Consider the following 19,246-nt stretch of genomic DNA (forward strand, 5'->3'; position numbering starts at 1 on the left):
ACTTCCTAAGTAACTAGGATTACAGGAATGAACCATCATGCCCAGCCCTATCTATACTTTCTGTGTGGATAATTCTCCAGGAGCAGAGAATGGTTACAAAATTGGTTCAGACCAACTGTTCCTATCTGATATCCATTCTACTCCTTTATTATATCATATTTTTAAATATAATATGATAATAACTTTAAATACTATCATAACTTTAAACACTATCTGAACATTGGACTCCAGAATTTATATCTCTAGCTCCTCCCTTTTCCTGAACTCTAGAATTAAATATCTGATTGCTAGCCCATCATCTCCACTTACATTGTGTAATACACATCACAAACTTGGTATGTCTAAAACTGAACAAATGATCTCACCTTCCCCACTCACACCAGTTTGCTCTGTAGTCTTCCCACCTCACTCAGTAAATAGTTTTTGAGCCAAAAACCTTGGACTTCTGTCTTTCATATCTACATTTAATGAGCAAAACCTATTGGCTCTACTTTCAAATACATGCAAACTCAAATGTGTCTCCACTAACTCTATTACTACCACATTCCAAATCTAAGCTACTGTTAACAGTTATTTGGATTACCTGAGTAGTCTCCCAACTTGATTATATGCTTTCACTTTTGTCTTTCCTATAATCTTTTAATGAGTCCTTTTAAAAGTAATTGTCACATCATGTTACTTCAAAAAACCTGCAGTGCAGTGGCCTAATATATCACAATAAAAGCTGAAATAAAAAAACTGATTGCAATTAAATGTCTGCTGGAGTTTCTGTAGAAATCAACAAACTGATTCTAAAACTTATATAAAAAAGCAAAAGAACTGTAATAGTCAAAACAATTTTGAAAAAGAACAAATTTGGAGGACTCACACTACCAGAGCTCAATACTTAATATAATCAAGACAGTGTAGCATGGTAAAGTGATGGGCCAACAGGTGGATGGTACAAAATAAAAAATCCGGAGATAGACCCACAATGTAGCATCAATTTTCAAGAGGTGCAAAGGCATTTCAACAGACAAAGGATAGTCTTTTTTCAACACAGGCTACTACAACAATTGAATATTTACATGCAAAAAACTCATATATAAAAAATTTTAGCCAGCTTTACATCTGACAAGAGGTTAATAACCAGAATATATAGGGAGCTTAAAAGACTAAACTCAAAAAAAAAAAAAACAAATCAGTGACCCTCTGAACAAATGGGCAAATGAACTGAACAGAGCTTTTTCAAAGGAAGAAGTCCAAATGGCTAAATAACATGTGAAGAAATGCTCATCGTACCTGGCCATAATGGAAATGCAAATCAAAACCCAAATTTCACCTCATACCTATTAGAATGGCTACCATCTAGAACACAGAAACACTGCTGCCTGAGTGTTTCAAATGGTAGAGCATCTGCCTAGCAAGAGTGATGCCCTGAGTTCAAACCCCAATAACACCAAAAAAAAAAAAAGAACACAAACAACAAGTGTTGGTGAAGATGTGGGGAGAAAAGAACCCTCATACACTGCTGGCGGGAATGTAAATTAGTTCAACCACCATGGAAAACAGTGTGAAGGCTCCTTAAAAAGCTAAAAATAGAACTGCCATATGATCTAGCAATTCCACTCCTAGGGATATACCCAAAGAAATGTGAGTCAGGTTACAATAAAAGCATGCACACCAATGTTTATTGCAGCATTATTTACAATAGCTAAGCTATGGAAACAGCCAAGATGTCCCACTACTGACAAATGGATTAAGAAAATGTGGTATTTATTCACAGTGGAATTTTTTACTCAGCCACAAAGAACAAGATGCCCCACTACTGACAAGTGGATTAAGAAATGTGGTATTTATTCACAGTGGAATTTTACTCAGCCACAAAGAAGAATGAAATTTTGTCTTTCTCAGGTAAATGGATGGAACTGGAGAACATCATCTTAAGTGAAGTTATCCAGGTTCAGAAGGCCAAAAGCTGTGTTTTCTCTCATATGTGGAATATAGACCAAATACAAACACAGCAATATTGTGAGAAACAGGTTACTCTTAAGGGAGATTATGTACAAGAGAGTGAGAGTGAAAGTAGATTAAAAGTTAAAAAGTTGAATATGGTTGACATACTCTCTATATAAGAATGAATTTTGAATTTTTAAGCCTATCGAAATCACCATAAGAAGGGGACTAAGGTAGAAAGAAGAAAAGTAGAGGAGATAAACCAATTCGGGTTATAATGTCACAAGGAAACTCCCTGTAAAGCTATCTTAAACAAACAAAAATGACATTTTTTTCTTTTACAAAATTGGATAACAGGAGGGTGGAAGGCGGGGATGGTACCAGTGGGAGGAGCAAAGATGTGGGGAAAGAGGGTGTAGGATGGTGAATATAGTGCAAATACTGTGTACATATGTATGTAAATGGAAAAGTGATACCTGTTGAAACTATTCCAGGAATGGGGGAAGAGATGAAAGAGAATGATGGAGAGGGTGAATTCAAGTATGATGTATTGCAAGAACTTTTATAAATGCCATAATGCATCCTCAGCACAATAAAAAAGAAAGAAAAAAAATTAAGCCCTTTGCTCCATATCTTGCATCACAAACAAAAATTAAGTCAAAATGGATCACAGACCTAAATATAAAACCTAAAATGAGTAACATCCTAGAAGAAAACATAAGAGAGAATCTTCATGACCTTGAGTTAGGTAAAGATTTATTAGATCTGAGAAAAAAGAATATATTCCCTAAAGTAACAAGTCTCTAAATAAGACTTCATCAAAAGTAAGAATTGTAGGATTTGGAGATGTAGCTCAGTGATGGAGTACATTCAATCTCCAGTACCACAAAAAAAAGAAAAGATGGATTTTACTGTATATAAATTATACCTGAATTTTTAAATGGGAGGAAAAAAGTCATTAAGTGTCTTTCTTAAGGCCATATATGATCAAATCACTCCCTCCTTTGTCTTCTCTCTAACTTTAACTCCTGTCTGTCTCCTCTTGCTTATTTGAATGGTCCTACCTCATTGGCTGCCTTGCTGTTCCTCCATCAACCCAAGAAACTAGGGCCTTGGTGTTCACTGTGTCTCTTGTCTGTAATACTTCTTGCTGTAAATGCTCAAAGGGTTTCCTCTTCCTTTATGCTTTTGCTTACTGAGGCTAACAATATTTAAAATTGTACCCTCCCTTCCACCAGCATTCTCTGCTCTACTTCTATAGCCCTCACCACTATGTAATAAGTATGTATTTTCCTATATGCATTTCATTCTCTTTCTTCCCTCCACAATGTAAGCTCCACTTAAGCAGAAATTTTTATCTGTATTATTCACTGCTATTTTTCCATCATCTAAACAATGCCTAACATAAAGAAGGTAATCAAGTAGGAATTCATGAATTTGCCAGGATCCTGTGGCTCACACCTATAATCCTAGCTGCTCAGGAGACAGAGATCAGGAGGATCACAATTTGAAGCCAGGCTATCTCGAAAAAACCCATCACTAAAAAAAGGCTGGTGGAGTGGTACCAAAAAAAAAAAAAAATTCATGAATTAATGAATATTAGAGTGAAGGATACTGAATGTAGTACAAATATTATATACTCATGTATGAAAATGAAAAGGTGGAACATGTTGAAAGTATTCCAGGAAAAGGGGGACAGGGGATAAAGGAGAATGATGGAGGGGGTGAATTCAACTATGATGTATTGTAAGAACTTTTGTAAATGGTAACTCCAGCACAACAATAATATAATAAAAGAAAAGAAATGTTAGGTTTAGCCTATTTAACACTATAAACTATAAACTGTTATTGGTGTGTACTTACAAAAACCTAAAAAATTGTGTGTGTGTGTGTGAGTGTGCATGTGTGCGTATATACATATGTATATGTGTCCATAAATTGGCTCTTATTACAAGAGATTGGTGTAAAAGTATATTGTCCTGTCTTTTAAAAAATGAAATTGTACTAGATGTGGTGGTGGATACCTGGATTCCCAACTACTTGGGAGGTGGATGCAGGAGTATCACAAGTTGGGCAACCAGGGCCACAAGTTATTGAGACCCTATCTCAAAAACAAAATAGGGCTGGGGCATGATCTAAGTGGTAGAGACCTCCTTAGCAAGTTCAAGGTCCTGAGTTCAAACCCCAGTACTACCAAAAGAATAAAAATGAAAGAAAACAAAAGGGCCGAGGATGTAGCTCAAATGATAGAGTACTTGCCTAGGAAGCATGAGACCTGGAGGGTCTTCCTGGAGGAAGAGGAGGAATTGTGTAGAGACGTATTTTTTTTATGGGTATCTTGTTTTCACTGCCTAATTTCACTTCACAAAATGTCTCTATTTCCCTTTTTTCAGATGTTAATGCATGCTACCATTTAAGCCATTCTCCTGGACCTTTTGTTTATATTCTTTGTTTTTGAGATAGAGTCTTACTAACTTTGTTCTGAGCTGGTCTTGAATTTAACAATCCTTCTGCCTCCACCTCTGGAGTAACTGGTATTATAGGCATGCAACACCGTGCCCACCTCAGCTCATACTTCCTATACTAGGTTTCCTTGTTTTATCACAAACCTAAAATAATGCAAATAAAAACATATTTGTTGAACAAACCAAATTGAAGCTTAACAATGGTGTTTACTATGGCTGTTATTTGAGTGTAGGTGTCCTTTATGTCATTGTTTTACAACAGTGTTTGCTTTCCTGGGGCCTTTGTTTTAGCCAGTATGTTTGAAACTGGGCTACTAATTTTTTGTTTTGTTTTTGTAAAATGGTTGGATGTTCAGATGCAAAGGTTGTTGATTTACTTAATCTGTCTTCATTGTCTTCCACATTGGTCCACTAATGGGGGGGTATCTGAGGTCTGTTTTCATTTTGTGGAAAAGCCCTAGAAATTGTATACATTGAGACAGACAATTGTCTGCATAAGAATGGAGTAATGAGCTACCATTGTTTATTCTTCTGTAGTATAATCAGTTGAATTCAGACAATAATGTAGCATCTGTTGTTATACTATGCAGTGAAATGTCAAAATAGAAAGCAAACAGCTTGGCTGGATAAAAGAGAGAACAAAGGGAGAAAACAGGAAATTCCAAATTAAGTTCAGATTTAAAGTAGATACTAAGGAGTAATCATTATGATATTGATAACACCAACAAGTGTCCCTTGTTGTTCACAGTGTTAACATATAGCATGACAATCACTGATCATGGTTAGTTAAATGCTAGCCATGTATCAGCACTTTCCAAATGTCATAAAAATATTATTGTATTTTATAGAAGGACTTTGTGAGGAAGACGTTATTGGCCTTATTTCTATATGAGAAAATTGAAGGACATGTGGACTATTAATTGCTTTATGGCCAGGATTTAAATCTATGTCTGTCATACTGAAAATCCTGTATTCCTAACCATTTGATTAACGTTTTTAAAACTTCACAGTTAGAAATCAGTGTAGCAATCGGCTTTGAGTTGAAGTATCTCCCAGGAAGGGGACATGCTTCTGAGACACTTGATCAGGATACTAGTTTTACAGATATGTTGCCTTCCTATAAATTTATCAAATTGTACACTTAAGATTTAGGTACTTTTTTATATATGTTATACTTTAATAAAAGTTTAAAAACAATTATAGAATATATGACTTTGAACAAAAAGTCACGATGCTTGATATAATATGGATTCAAATTTTATAAAAAGCTTTAAATATATGCTTTTATTAAAATACTCATAAAATAATGGAGAATATCTGGAGTGATGAAAAAGTTTTGGAAATAGATAGTGATACTTAATGCCACTGAATTGTACACTTTAAATGGTTTAAAATAAAAGGGGAGGTTGACAGAGTGGCTTAAGTGGCAAGCACGAGGGTCTAAATTCAAATCTCAGTACCTCCAATAAAAATGGTTAAAATGATTTTTTAATTATTGGATATAAATACTCAAATAATATCAGTGAATAAATAAACACTCAAATGATATCTTGATCGTGAATCTAGATTAATTTTAATATTTTCCTCATCTTATTAGCATGTTAAGGTTATTTCTTCAGTTACCAAATACATATTAAGCATGTACTTTTCTGTTCTATTCTATACTTGTAATGAGAAATAAAACAAACTTCTATGCCATAACATGGCTTGCAGGTCAGTTGGAAAACCAAGATGCTAGACAAGTATGGTATGGTATAGTGAATATTATAATAGACATACTACAACTGGCATTTAATTTTTATATATACACATTCACTCAGTTATTAAAGTATGTCAGTGTTACTGAAATTGTTTAATATTTGGAAATACTCACCTGAAACTCATTATGACCCAGAAGACCAATGTTGAATAAACTTCCATTCATGCTATAAAGCAAAAAAAGGTGAACATGTCTGCTTAACTTACTGTTCTTCTGATTTTTGAACTATATTTCATGATCTCTCCAATCTTGAATCTCAGTTTCCCAGTATTTTAAAAAATGGAAGTGTAGGGCTATTAGGCCACTGCAGTCTTCTCCAGTTCTGATAGATCTTCTCTTCATTATAATAAAAGCAGCTGTACACTGAAGGTTATTATGCATCAGACACTACATGGAGAACTATACATATATCATATTAGTTATTCTATAATACCCTATGCCTCCAGAAAGAAAAATAGCCTCAGCATCATAAAAAAAGATTTTGTTTCTCTGTCCTGCTTATTTCTTAAAAATAGTTAAGTATTAGAACCAACCAAATTCCCCTGAATGGCACAGAAATTAACTAATTTCTTATCCATACTCATATCTGAGAAAACTTTGCTCTTCTGTTGGTTATTTTAAGTGTGTTTTAGTACACATATGTAACAGAAATTGACATTTTAAGTGTATAATTCATCACTCCAGACAATCTTCTCATTTTGTCTATTAACAAATTATCTAGCACTTTATGGAGTCTTTAGTTATTTCTACTTGATAAACATGTTTTCTCAAATAAAATATATGTGTTATTTTATGATTACTTAATAGTCTTAATTCGTCTCCAAGAAAGAAAACAATTGGATATTTGATACCTATTTCCTCACTCACAAATATCTGAGCCTTTCAGTTAAAAACAAAAGTGTTTATTTTCAATTTAGTTACCTATTCATTTAATAGTGTGTCTGTAAGGTAGGATTTATTTTAATTAATCTTTATTGGGATAATATTAAGAAAATGAGAAATACATGATTTCTATTGTTGTAGCTTAATAAATGGAACAGTGCTTTTTGATTAGTTTCTGGATAACAGTAACTTTTTTCTAGTCTCACCCTCTCTCCCTCCCCACAATCCCTCTGTCTCACATTTTAACAACTGTTCTTTTTTTTTTTTGGTTTTTGGTTTTTTATTTTAAATTTTTATTTTATTCATATGTGCATACAATGTTTCGGTCATTTCTCCCCCCCTGCCCCCCACCTACCCTTACCCCCACCTCCCTCCCTAACCACCCCTTACCCCTCGCTACCCAGCAGAAACTATTTTGCCCTTATCTCTAATTTTGTTGAAGAGAGAGTATAAGCAATAATAGGAAGGACCAAGGGTTTTTGCTAGTTGAGGTAAGGATAGTTATACAGGGAGTTGACTTGCATTGATTTCCTGTACATGTGTGTTACCTTCTAAGTTAATTCTTCTCGAATTAACCTTTTCTCTAGTTCCTGGTCCCCTTCTCCTATTGGCCTCAGTTGCTTTAAAGTATCTGCTTTAGTTTCTCTGCATTGAGGGCAACAAATGCTATCTAGTTTTTTAGGTGTCTTACCTATCCTTATTCCTCCCTTGTGTGCTCAAAGTCCAATCCCCTTGTTGTGTTTGCCGTTGATCTAATGTCCACATATGAGAGAGAACATATGATTTTTGGTCTTTTGGGCCAGGCTAACCTCACTCAGAATGATGTTCTCCAATTCCATCCATTTACCAGCGAATGATAACATTTCATTCTTCTTCATGGCTGCATAAAATTCCATTGTGTATAGATACCACATTTTCTTAATCCATTCCTCAGTAGTGGGGCATCTTGGCTGTTTGTGAATAGTGCTGCAATAAACATGGGTGTGCAGGTGCCTCTGGAGTAACCTGTGTCACATTCTTTTGGGTATATCCCCAAGACTGGTATTGCTGGATCATATGGTAGATCAATGTTTAGATTTTTAAGTAGCCTCCAAATTTTTTTCCAGAGTGGTTGTACTAGTTTACATTCCCACCAGCAGTATAAGAGGGTTCATTTTTCCCCACATCCTCGCCAACACCTGTTGTTAGTGGTTAACACCTGTTTTTTTACTTATTTAGGCCATCCGACTCTCCTTAGAGCAAGCCCTGCCTCCAGAGCCAAAGGAAGAAAATGCTGAGCCTGTCAGCAAACTGCGCATCCGCACCCCCAGTGGCGAGTTCCTGGAGCGCCGTTTCCTGGCCAGCAATAAGCTCCAGATTGTCTTCGATTTTGTAGCTTCCAAAGGATTTCCATGGGATGAGTTCAAGTTGCTGAGTACCTTTCCTAGGAGAGATGTAAGTTCCCATGCCTATCTCAGGAAGTGTGTCCTGTCTCGATTGTTAGGGCTGGAAAAAGTAGTCCCTTAGTGACTTAGTGGTACAGGTCACTAAAAGACATCCAAAAGTCCCTTTTGGTTCTTTATACTATTCTCTCTTCAGGTTTTGGAGAGGGTATGGCTTCCTAGGCCAGCAGACATGTCCAGGAGCCTATGTAAGAAATTAGATACTGGATCTTCTTCCTTCTTTAATGTCTAGCAGTTTCAGCTATCCTAGCTTTCATACAGGCTTTCCTGAGGTTTCATCTTTGTATTACTAACAGCATACCTGAGAATTGTGCTTGACAGCTAATAATGAGATCAGGGTCAATGATTAGAGGTTTATTAAAAGTGAGTTATGCTAAACAAAGAGTACTTTGTGATTTGATAGTCTTTCTACCGGGGATGTCAGGAATGATGATTTATATTACTGTATATCTGTATTTCAGTCCATATTTCTGGAATACAACAGAGAGATGTTGATCTACAGTTAGGTAGATTCATTGCTGATTAAATCTTGTGTCCAGGAAATGTGGATTATCATTCCCCTTCAGGGAGTCAAGAGGCTGTATATTTAATCCTTTATCACTCACCATATTTATTGGGAACCTAAGTGAAAAGTTTTTCAGATTTGAAAAATAATATTCAAGAAAACCTCAAAATACTGAAACTGAACAAAATGTAGTTACCAAAATTTTAAAAGAATATATAAGAATACATTCCTTTAGCAGAAGTTATGTTGAGTTAAGCTAAATATACATTAATGTGTTATGGCTGCCAAAGAAAAGCTAGCTATATTTTTCTTTTTTTGGTACTGGGGCTTGAACTCAGGGCCTTCATCTAAAGCCACTCAACCAGTCCTATTTTTGTGAAGGGTTTTTCAAGATATGGTCTCGTGAACCATTTGCCGGGGCTGGCTTTGAATTGTGATCCTCCTCATCTCTGACTCCTGAGTAGGTAGGATTATAGGCAAGAGCCACCAGTGCCCGGCTCTAGTTGTATTTTTAGAGATGTAAATCTCTTCACTTATGGTCCTTATGCTTAAACAGGAAGCCTGCAGAAACAGGAACATGTTTAGAGCAGGGCTGAAAGGAAGGCCCTCTTTGTTGTTTACTATTCAGTTTGTTTTCTTTTTCCCTGGGTGGGGGTCAGTCTGTCCAGGGGGCTATGCTGATCTGGCCCAGGGTTGTCTGTGGGAGTACTGTGTGCTGCTTAGCTCACCTGGTGGTCTGTGTCTCTGGAGCCGGTAGGAGCTGGCCTCTGGCAGCGCGGGAGCCCTCCTGGTTTCTCGGTTTACATGGAGTGGGGATGCTATGCCTAGGCTGGGGGTGTGGAGGAGTCAGAGTTTTGCCTCTTCTTGGTGGTTTTTCCTGTAAGGTGTATCTCCAGCATCTCTCCAAGATTTTATTTTAGGAAGCACACTTTCTGTTTCCTCCCTCTAGTCGCCATCTTGAAATAGTAAATCTTAATAATCTTTGATTCCATTGTGATACAAGTCTAGTAATCTGGACTTCATCTAACATACCAAAATCAAAATTTGGTTGAGGCTTATCAACGTCCTTCACGTTGGTTGTTTGATTTACAAGATAGTCAGAAACCAGTCAGTAGTACATTTTTAACTTTGCCACCCAACCATAAATCCCCTCTGAGTAGGATGAGGATTCTGCCACTTATGTAGTGGACCCTAGATGGTAGCCATTAGTCCTTGTCTCACTGGGCCCATCTACTGCTCCAAGCTCTTCCCCTTTATTCATATATAAAGCACACAAAGATGCATGGACATTCTCTCAACCACATATCTAGGAAAGAAACTACCTTCAATTCTGTCACTGAAGTTGAACTCTAAATACATGAACATTAAGAAGAAAGGTTACTATTAAAGGATTCAGGATCATCCTGGCTCTGATACTTTACTTTCTGTGATGAACAGCTTACCTTGGAGAACATAAAGAACTTAGGAGATAAATTAATCTTACCTAATCCTTGATTTTAAGTCACTTCCCTTCTGGGTCTCATCTGTAAAGTAAAAGTATTTGAAGACAACCTAAGGACCTTCCTGGTCTTTAAATTAGAACTTTATTTTCTATCTTTAAAATAAAATTTTATTTTGTTTCAAAGTAATTTTTAAACCTGATTTTTGTACAGGATTAAGGGAGAGGACTTTTTAAAAGAAGCTAGGTTTTCTGTTCAGTATTAATAGTCTCTGCCCACAGGGTAAAGATGTAGACTGAAAAATTGCTGCTGAAAAGAAGCAGGCAATCAATATAAAATCTAGAGAGCTCTTGGGCCTGCCTTGAGCTCTCCTGACTAAGTTTTTGACTCTTCTGTCAGTATGGACAAGCCCTAAATGGAAAGCCCATCACTTAGCCTTAAGAAAATTCACTCCTGATTTAGCTCTACATTACTCACCCTTTGTTGTGCATTTGAAGAAAACTGTTCAATTAGTCTCTTCTCCCATTGTCTTGTTTATACCCAACTTATTTTTTTACCTCCGTCCCCATTCCAAAATCAATTTATATCAAGTTTGGCACAGTTTTCCATAGAAAACAAACCAGAGCAGTTTTCTCATATAGGAGAAATCAGGAGCCTCCCAGTACCTATCACTTGTCTATTTAATGGTCCTTGGTCAACGTGAAATTATTTGCTGCAGAATGATTTTTCAAAAATCCCTCTCTGATCATTTACTGTCTTGCTTAAAAACTCTTTAGTAGCCAGTATTACAAGTATAAGAAAACTTCTTAAGATACTTTTGAAAACTTAACAATCTGGTCCATTCCTACCTTTCTTACCTTATATTCTGCCTCTCATTACTTATTTCCATTAGCAATAGGAGATTTCTCGCTATTCACTAAAGGCACAGATAGTCTCATGCTTTTGCATACTCTCTTCTCTCCTTTAATGTCCACCTTTCCCATCATTCCTGGCCTGTTCAAAGTCATCTTTTAATGCCTAGCTTAAATGTGAGTCCCTCTCTGAAGCCCTCCCTCTTCTCTCCCAAGCTCCCTACCTATGCACCATTGCAGTTTATACATTCTTCTCTTGTAGCACATGTCCTGTTGTTCTATAATGATTTACAGAGGCAGTTCATATCATGTTCAAATTTATCTCCCCTGCAGTTCCCACCATGGTGCCTCATACGTAAGTATTCAGTAACTGTTGTCAAATGTTAATAACCTCAGGCTCCCCTAAACTCTGGTTCCGTAGTGAAGTAGAAATGCTGTTCTAAATCAGAACAGATGCCCTAGGCCCACCGAGATTCCACTCCTAAGACCAGAAAGCCCAGGACTCTTTAGGCCTCCTTGAGCCAGAGGTAGGGTGAGAGTTAATGGCACTTCATCCTTCTCTGAATGCTCTTTCAAGTTGAATAACTAATGTTTTTGCAAGGCTATTCTGTAATAGCCATCTGTGTCTGCAAGGATTAGGATCTAATTTGTAAAAGTCATCTTAAATTACAGCCAAACTAAAGACTGTTAAAAAGCACATCTTAAGACCTTGCCTCTTTAATAACAAATAATATAAGATTAACTATAGGAGTCTTATTGTGTCTTCAGCCTTTTTTCCACAATGCAGAGGACCTATTAAATGTTCTTCTGTGCCCCTGCCTGCCCCAACCAAAACAATACCTCATGCTAAGATTTCCCAGCTGTCTAACTATTTACTAAATGTCTGCTGGCTATTATACTTCACTGAACGGAGCAGTGTGGGATAACCAAAATAGCAGCAGGCACAGACCTTCCCTAGAAAAGCTGATTGTCAAATTGCTAGGAGCCTTGAGTTATTTGTCTTGGTATATTTTTTGTTTATTTTCATTTTGTTAATAACAGTTACCAGGAAAAGGAGTAGTATTTTCTTCTAGAGCTTAGGTCATTAAGCTCTACCTCTTGTAAATGTTAGAACCACACAAGCATCATTTGCCCTACCTGGACATTGCCCTGGGAGTGAGTCCTAAAAGCTGAGCAATGACACTGACCCCAACATTAGTTGCTCTGGTTCCCATCTGGATCTATAGTGGCACAGATAGAGGCTTTTCCCAAAAAAACCTATCACTCATGCTACCTTTTTATGAGGTTAGTAGTATCCCCCACCCTCCTGTTCTATGTCACTGCCTTATCTTCTATTTTCTCTCCTGTTCCTTTCCCATCCCTCTTCTACTTCCAAAGCCTATTTTACCCTTGTTATCGTCTCTCCCTTGTTTTCCATCTTTCCTCCTTAATTCTTTATGACACAGTTCTTACCTTCCGGGTTCCTCTGTTTTTCTTGTTTATCACTCAGAGGAAGCTCCATCTATAATGGAAAATGAGTTGATTCTACTTATAAAATGTTCAGAGAGTACTAAGAAGGGAAGATGGGGAATGGCAGGGGTGAACTCCAGGGACTGGTGGTCCATGTGCTGTCAAAAGATAAAATAACAACAAATTTAGTCACTGATCTAAATGTCTTTTATTTGCAATTCTACAAAATAGAATGAACAATAGCAAAACTAGTGGGTTTTGTAAGGTGGGAACAAGGAAACAGAATAATATAAAAAGAAAAAAGTCAATTGGTTAAATAGATTATTTTTGGTCAGGGTTAAAACAGAGACTTCTTTTATGCTGACTCAGGTGCACTAGAATGTTCTGTTTCCAGGAAAAACATCGTTTGGGGATCTATTTACTTCCTTAAAGGTTCAGTTTGAATATGGGGCATTTAGCATGAGTGACTCCATTTTGGTTTGTTCTGGTCTCTTGGGACCTAGTGTTCATTCCAAAGCTCTTTTCCTATGTGAGAATGGGTATAATCAAATAACTTAAGACATTAGTGCTACTCTGTAACCATCATTTTAGGTTTCTGGTTTCTGCAAGTCATTCGTAGATTATGGTTTCCTTATAGTCACACATTTATTTGAGTTTTTGTCATTCCAGCCCAAGAGAGACCATTTGATCTATGGATGATGACATGCAAACTCTTAAAACTTTATAGAGAATATGGCACACCAGAGAGACTGCTGTTAAGATTATCAGGAGAATAATGCACAAACTTTAGAATATACTCTAGCAAGGATCCCCATGAACCAAACCAGCCAAAATTGAGTAGATCAAAGAATGAGCCAAATGAAGAGTATACTTATTTTAACCAAATCGCTTGTTCATTAATTTTTTTGTAACTGAGTCTCTACAAAAACTGTATTTATTTATGTCCAACAAGAAGTGGCAGGAACTTCACAGATTCCTCCCTTTTCAGTAAGTGAGAACAAGTGAGTCTGTAAAAGTCTTATTCTATAAAAGCAACCTCTAGTATAATTTGAATGACAAATTCATTGCATAACGGATTTTGCTAAAATTACCTACTAGGAAGACTAAAAGATTCCTAAGGTCACGTAAAGATTTGAAGTTGAGATAATAGATTCAATGCTCCATCAAATTACTTTCAGAAGTTAATGATTATAATATTCTAATTATGGCATTATTTTGCCAAGTGGAGACATGGGCATAAACAAGGAAAAATTAAGAGAGACAAACATTCTCATTATTGCAGGTAATCTTATTCCAACAGCTTGGGTAAAACAGTTTGCAGCATGAAGTTGTCAACTTACCATCTTGGTTTGTAGTTTGAAGGTCTCTGCTTATGAATGGGTGACTTGGTGAACATATTTTGGCCCACTCAAGTCATGAGACTTGAGCCTTGAAATTTATACAGAGTTGTCCAGTTTCAGCTTTTTGGGCTTCAGGAACAAAGAAGTTCTTGTTCTTAGAAAGGTATAGTCAGATATTGGAAGAAGCTACAATTCAAGATCCACTCCAGTCTATAGGCAGATAACACAAACTCAAAAACAATGAACAGGGCTACTACCATCTAACAATAGTACACTGTAGATTGTCTTCTGATACATAGTTTTCCCTTCTACAGTCACTCCTCCATTCTTACTAAGGTAATCAAAGACTAATTTGCTTGCAGAATCGGTTTAGCTTCATCAAATTGGCCTGATAATTTATGTAAGTTCAAGAATAACAATTGACCACATAGGTTTAAGTTTCCTTTGCTGGAACCTTTGGTGAAGAAGGAGTGTTGAATCGAATTTTTAAAACCTCTCATTTGATATACATTCTCAAAGCCTTGGTAATGTAACTGATATATCTAACTGTGTACTGTTATAAAGACAGCAGAGTATTATTGAACTTATGCAAATAACTATTTCCATAAAATAAAAATACAAGTAGTTTCTGAACTTTTGAGGGATCAAAAAGGTAGGAAAAGCAAATGTTTCAGTTCTATTTACAAAGATATACTTTGTACTAAGTTAATATATTATAGATAGTTGGGGGGAGGTGCTTTAAATCTGAAAACAGAACATTAAAGAGCCGGAAGTGTTTCCGATTTTTAAAATAGGCTGTACAGACATGAAGACCAGTGGAACAGAATAGAGGACCCAGATATGAATCCACACAACTATACCCAGCTCATTTTTGACAAAGGTGCCAAAAATATACAATGGAGAAAAGAGCCTCTTCAACAAATGTTGCTAGGAAAAGTGGTTATCCATCTGCAAGAAACTGAAACTAGATCTATGTCTATCACCCTCTACTAGTATCAACTCAAAATGGATCAAGGATCTTAAGACCCGAAACTCTGAAGTTAGTACAACAAGGAGCAAGAAATACTCTGAAAGTAATAGATATAGGCAAGGACTTCCTCCGTAGAACCCCAGCAGCCCAGCATCTAAGAAAAAAAAATGGACAAATGGGACTTCATAAAATTAAAAAGCTTCTGCACAACAAAAGAAATGGTCTCTAAACTGAAGAGACCACCCACAGAGTGGGAGAAAATATTTGCCAGCTATATATCAAAGGACTGATAACCAGAATATACAGGGAACTTAAGAAACTAAACTCTCCCAAAATCAATGAACCAATTAAGAAATGGGCAACTGAACTAAATAGAACTTTCTTAAAAGAAGATATTCAAATGGCCAAAAAACACATGAAAAAATGCTCACCATCTTTAGCCATAAAAGAAATGCAAATCAAAACCCCACTAAAATTCCACCTCACCCCTGTTAGAATAGCCATCATCAAAAACACCACAAACAACATGTGTTGGCAAGGATGTGGGGAAAAAGGAACCCTCGTACACTGCTGGTGTGAATGCAAGCTGGTGCAACCACTTTAGAAAAGAATGTGGAGGCTTCTTAAAAATCTAAACATAGATCTGCCATATCCAGCAATCCCACTCCTGGGGATGCACCCAAAGGAATGCAACACAGGTTACTCCAAAGATACCTGCACACCCATGTTTATTGCAACACTATTGACAATAGCCAAGTTATGGAAACAACCAAGATGCCCCACTACAGACAGATGGATCAAGAAAACGTGATATCTATACATGATGGAATTTTACTTAGCCATGAAGGAGAATGAAATCTTATCATTTGCAAGTAAATGGATGGAACTGGAGAACATCCTTCTGAGCAAGGTTAGCCTGACTCAGAAGGCCAAAAATTGTATGTTCTCCCTCATATGCAGTCTTTAGATCTAGGGCAAATGAAGCAATGTTGTTGGACTTGGGTCACACACTAAGGGGAGAGCACATATGGAAGGAATGGAGATAGGTAGGAAACCCCAAACTTGAAAGTGTTTGATGTCCCCACTACAGAGGAGCTAATATAGTAACCTTAAAATGGCAGAGGTCAATTTGGGAAGGTGACCAGGAAGTAGTGAAGAGGTCAGGTAGAGATGAATCAATACACTTGTGCATGGAAGCAATGGTAGCAATCTCTCTGTATAGCTATCCTTATGTCTACTCTTCAACAAAATTAGAGAAAAGGGCAGAATAGGTTCTGCCTGGAAGCGAGTGGGTGGGGGAAAGAGGAAGGAGGAGGGGGGCAGGGTGGAGAAATGACCCAAACAATATACGCACATGTGAATAAATGAATTTTGAAAATAGGCTGTAAAAATCCATAATTATTCTGTACTTTTCAGGGACATTTCCATGACTCTCCTTCAGAAAGAATAAGAGTAAAGCAATTAACTATAAGCAACAGTTCTTAAAATGGCCATGGTTAAAGATCTGATGAGCTTACATTATAATAACAAAATTTGGTTATTTCTCTGGCATATAAGTTTAACATAATAATTGAATTTTGACTGATAGCATATCTGATTTCTAGGAATTTCGTATAATTTTGGGTGTATATAATAATAATAATATATCCATATAAACATAACTCAAAGAAGATCAACTGTCATTTCTAATTTGATGTTTCCCATTAGCTGACATCTCAAGCCTAATTAAATATCCCTCCTTTACAGACTCTTTAAGGGCCTTCTAGAATGTCCCTAAATTAAGGTCAAAAGCCTTAATTTAGCTCTTAATTTTGAGAAGGTGGTCAGAAATTTCAAAGGTTTAGACCTCTCTTTTTTGGCAGTTTTGAACTCAGCGCCTCAAACTTGCTAAGCAGGCACTCTACCTACCACTTGAGCCACTCCTCCAGTAGGTTTAAATCTCTTGATCAAAATAGGATCACAGGTTATGTGAGATAATGCTCATTTAACTAAAGTGATAAAAGACTTTAGAAGGCAATACAGAAAGTTACATAGTTGTAGATAAAATCTTAGCTTTTTAATATAGAAGAGTCAGTTTTCTTAATTAAAAACCTGCTGATACCATGAAGTACAGGGACTCATTCTGATAAAACACAGAATCTTTTCCCTGTTTAAACTTATTTCCTAAAAGGTAAAGAAAATCCTTTCATTCTTTCCTACTAAGAGCAGATCAGTACTCTTAGAAACCTTACTGATTTGATTAGGAGAACTAAATTCTGCAGTGATAAGGGAAGGTATTACAAAAGTGAATTTCACCTAAGCTTCATATAGAGAGGTGTTTATCAAGTGAAAACAGAATAGCATAGTCAGAAGTAAAAGATTTGTTGTTAGTTAGACCTGAATCTGAATCACATACCTGCTGTATGACAGGCAATTTACTTAGCTGTGCCAAACTTTCATTTCTTAATCTTTGAAAAAAAAATTATAAGAACTGTTTCAGAGAGTTGTGGTAAGATTAGATAAGTAAGTATAAATCATTATGTTCCTAGCATGTAGTAAAACAGTATTTGCTAATTAGAAAGAGAGTAGGTATGAGGGGCTAATAGCTAAAAACCAAGCAAAACAGCATGGCAGCAGTGAATTCTTTCTTTAGAACAATTATGGATTACTAAAAATACCCAGATGCTCTAAGCCAGATTTAAAAATATGTCCTTGGAATCTTAATATCTCATGTTTGAAAAAGAGCTTAGAAATATCAGGGTCACTGCTGTCATTTTACAGATGGGAATATCAAAGACTGGTAAAATTAGGTATTTAAGTCACATGTTCAGTTATAATAGCAGAACTGAAACTAAAACTTATACCAAGTTTTCTTACACCCATTGGACCACTGCTTTTTGTGTTTGTGTATATGCTAGGGATTGATCCTAGAGCCTGGAGCTTGCTAGGCAAGTGCTCTACCACTTGAGCCAAGACCCAAACCCTTTTGTTTATTTTGTTTTGTTTTGGGGATAGGGTCTCTGTAACTTTGCCCAGGCTGGCCTCAAACTTGCAGTCCTCCTGTCTCCACCTCTTATATAGCTGGGATTAGTCATGTGCCACTGTGCCCATTTTAGCCATTGCTTTATAAGATTGTAGGCCTCTTAAAAATCTGTTATTAGGCTGTAGAGTTCCACTTTAAAGTTTGCCATAGAACAAAAGAACTAGAAGATCAACTTTAGAGACCATCTAGTTAAATGTAATAAATTGTAATACCAAGCACCAATATTTTATTTTTTTGTTATGTTTTTGTTTTTGTTTTCCTTTTTCTTTTATTATTCATATGTGCATACAAGGCTTGGGTCATTTCTCCCCCCTGCCCCCACCCCCTCCCTTACCACCCTCTCCGTCCCCTCCCTCTCCCCTCACCAATACCCAGCAGAAACTATTTTGCCCTTATTTCTAATTTTGTTGTAGAGAGAGTATAAGCAATAATAGGAAGGGACAAGGGTTTTTGCTGGTTGAGATAAGGATAGCTATACAGGGCATTGACTTACATTAATTTCCTGTGCATGGGTGTTACCTTCTAGGTTAATTCTTTTTGATCTCACCTTTTCTCTAGTACCTGTTCCCCTTTTCCTATTGGCCTCAGTTGCTTTTAAGGTATCTGCTTTAGTTTCTCTACGTTAAGGGCAACAAATGCTAGCTAGTTTTTTAGGTGTCTTACCTATCCTCACCCCTTCCTTGTCCAAGCACCAATATTTTAAATATTTTGTACTTCAATACCATTCATATGCCTCATAATATTGCAGTGGGATTGATTTTCAATTTATTTTATAATACTTTTGATTAAAAAAACAGAGCCAGAAAGAAAAATTTTTTAATGCCGTTGAACTAAAGCTTTGCTTTCAAAATCAAGGTAAAACATCTTATTGATGAGAAACATGTTAAAGTTTCTATTACTAAGCTTGCTCCATTTCCCTCAGGTATTTTATATCACCATATCTAGTATCCCTAAATGATCAAGATTCAGAAAAAAAGGACTATGGTTGTGATGTAGAATACAGCTAATATCTAGTTAGTAATGTCTGATTTCTAAACTTCTCTCAGATCTCTTATTTTCCTCTCCTTCCCCATCCATACTCCCCAAGTCTTCATAGTGCAGATTATATTTACGGCTTCCTCATTCAGCTCCCGATCTACAGTTTTGCCTATACCACCTCCCATCCATCCTCCTCCCTGTCTCTTGAG

The 19,246-nt window shown here is 36.5% G+C and overlaps 1 protein-coding gene across 3 annotated transcripts in view; it reads left to right on the top strand.

Annotated features, from left to right (window-relative positions):
• The window catches only part of Faf1 (Fas associated factor 1), a 410,583-nt gene that overhangs the window by 360,536 nt on the left and 30,801 nt on the right, over positions 1-19,246 (top strand). For all 3 annotated transcript variants that reach the window (XM_074080173.1, XM_074080176.1, XM_074080174.1), the window contains one exon: positions 8,260-8,475. In XM_074080173.1, the coding sequence (XP_073936274.1) occupies positions 8,260-8,475 (216 nt within the window). The remainder of the gene's footprint in view (positions 1-8,259; positions 8,476-19,246) is intronic.

The sequence above is a fragment of the Castor canadensis genome, chromosome 7 (genome assembly GCF_047511655.1).
Source record: "Castor canadensis chromosome 7, mCasCan1.hap1v2, whole genome shotgun sequence".
NCBI classification, from domain to species: Eukaryota; Metazoa; Chordata; class Mammalia; order Rodentia; family Castoridae; genus Castor; species Castor canadensis.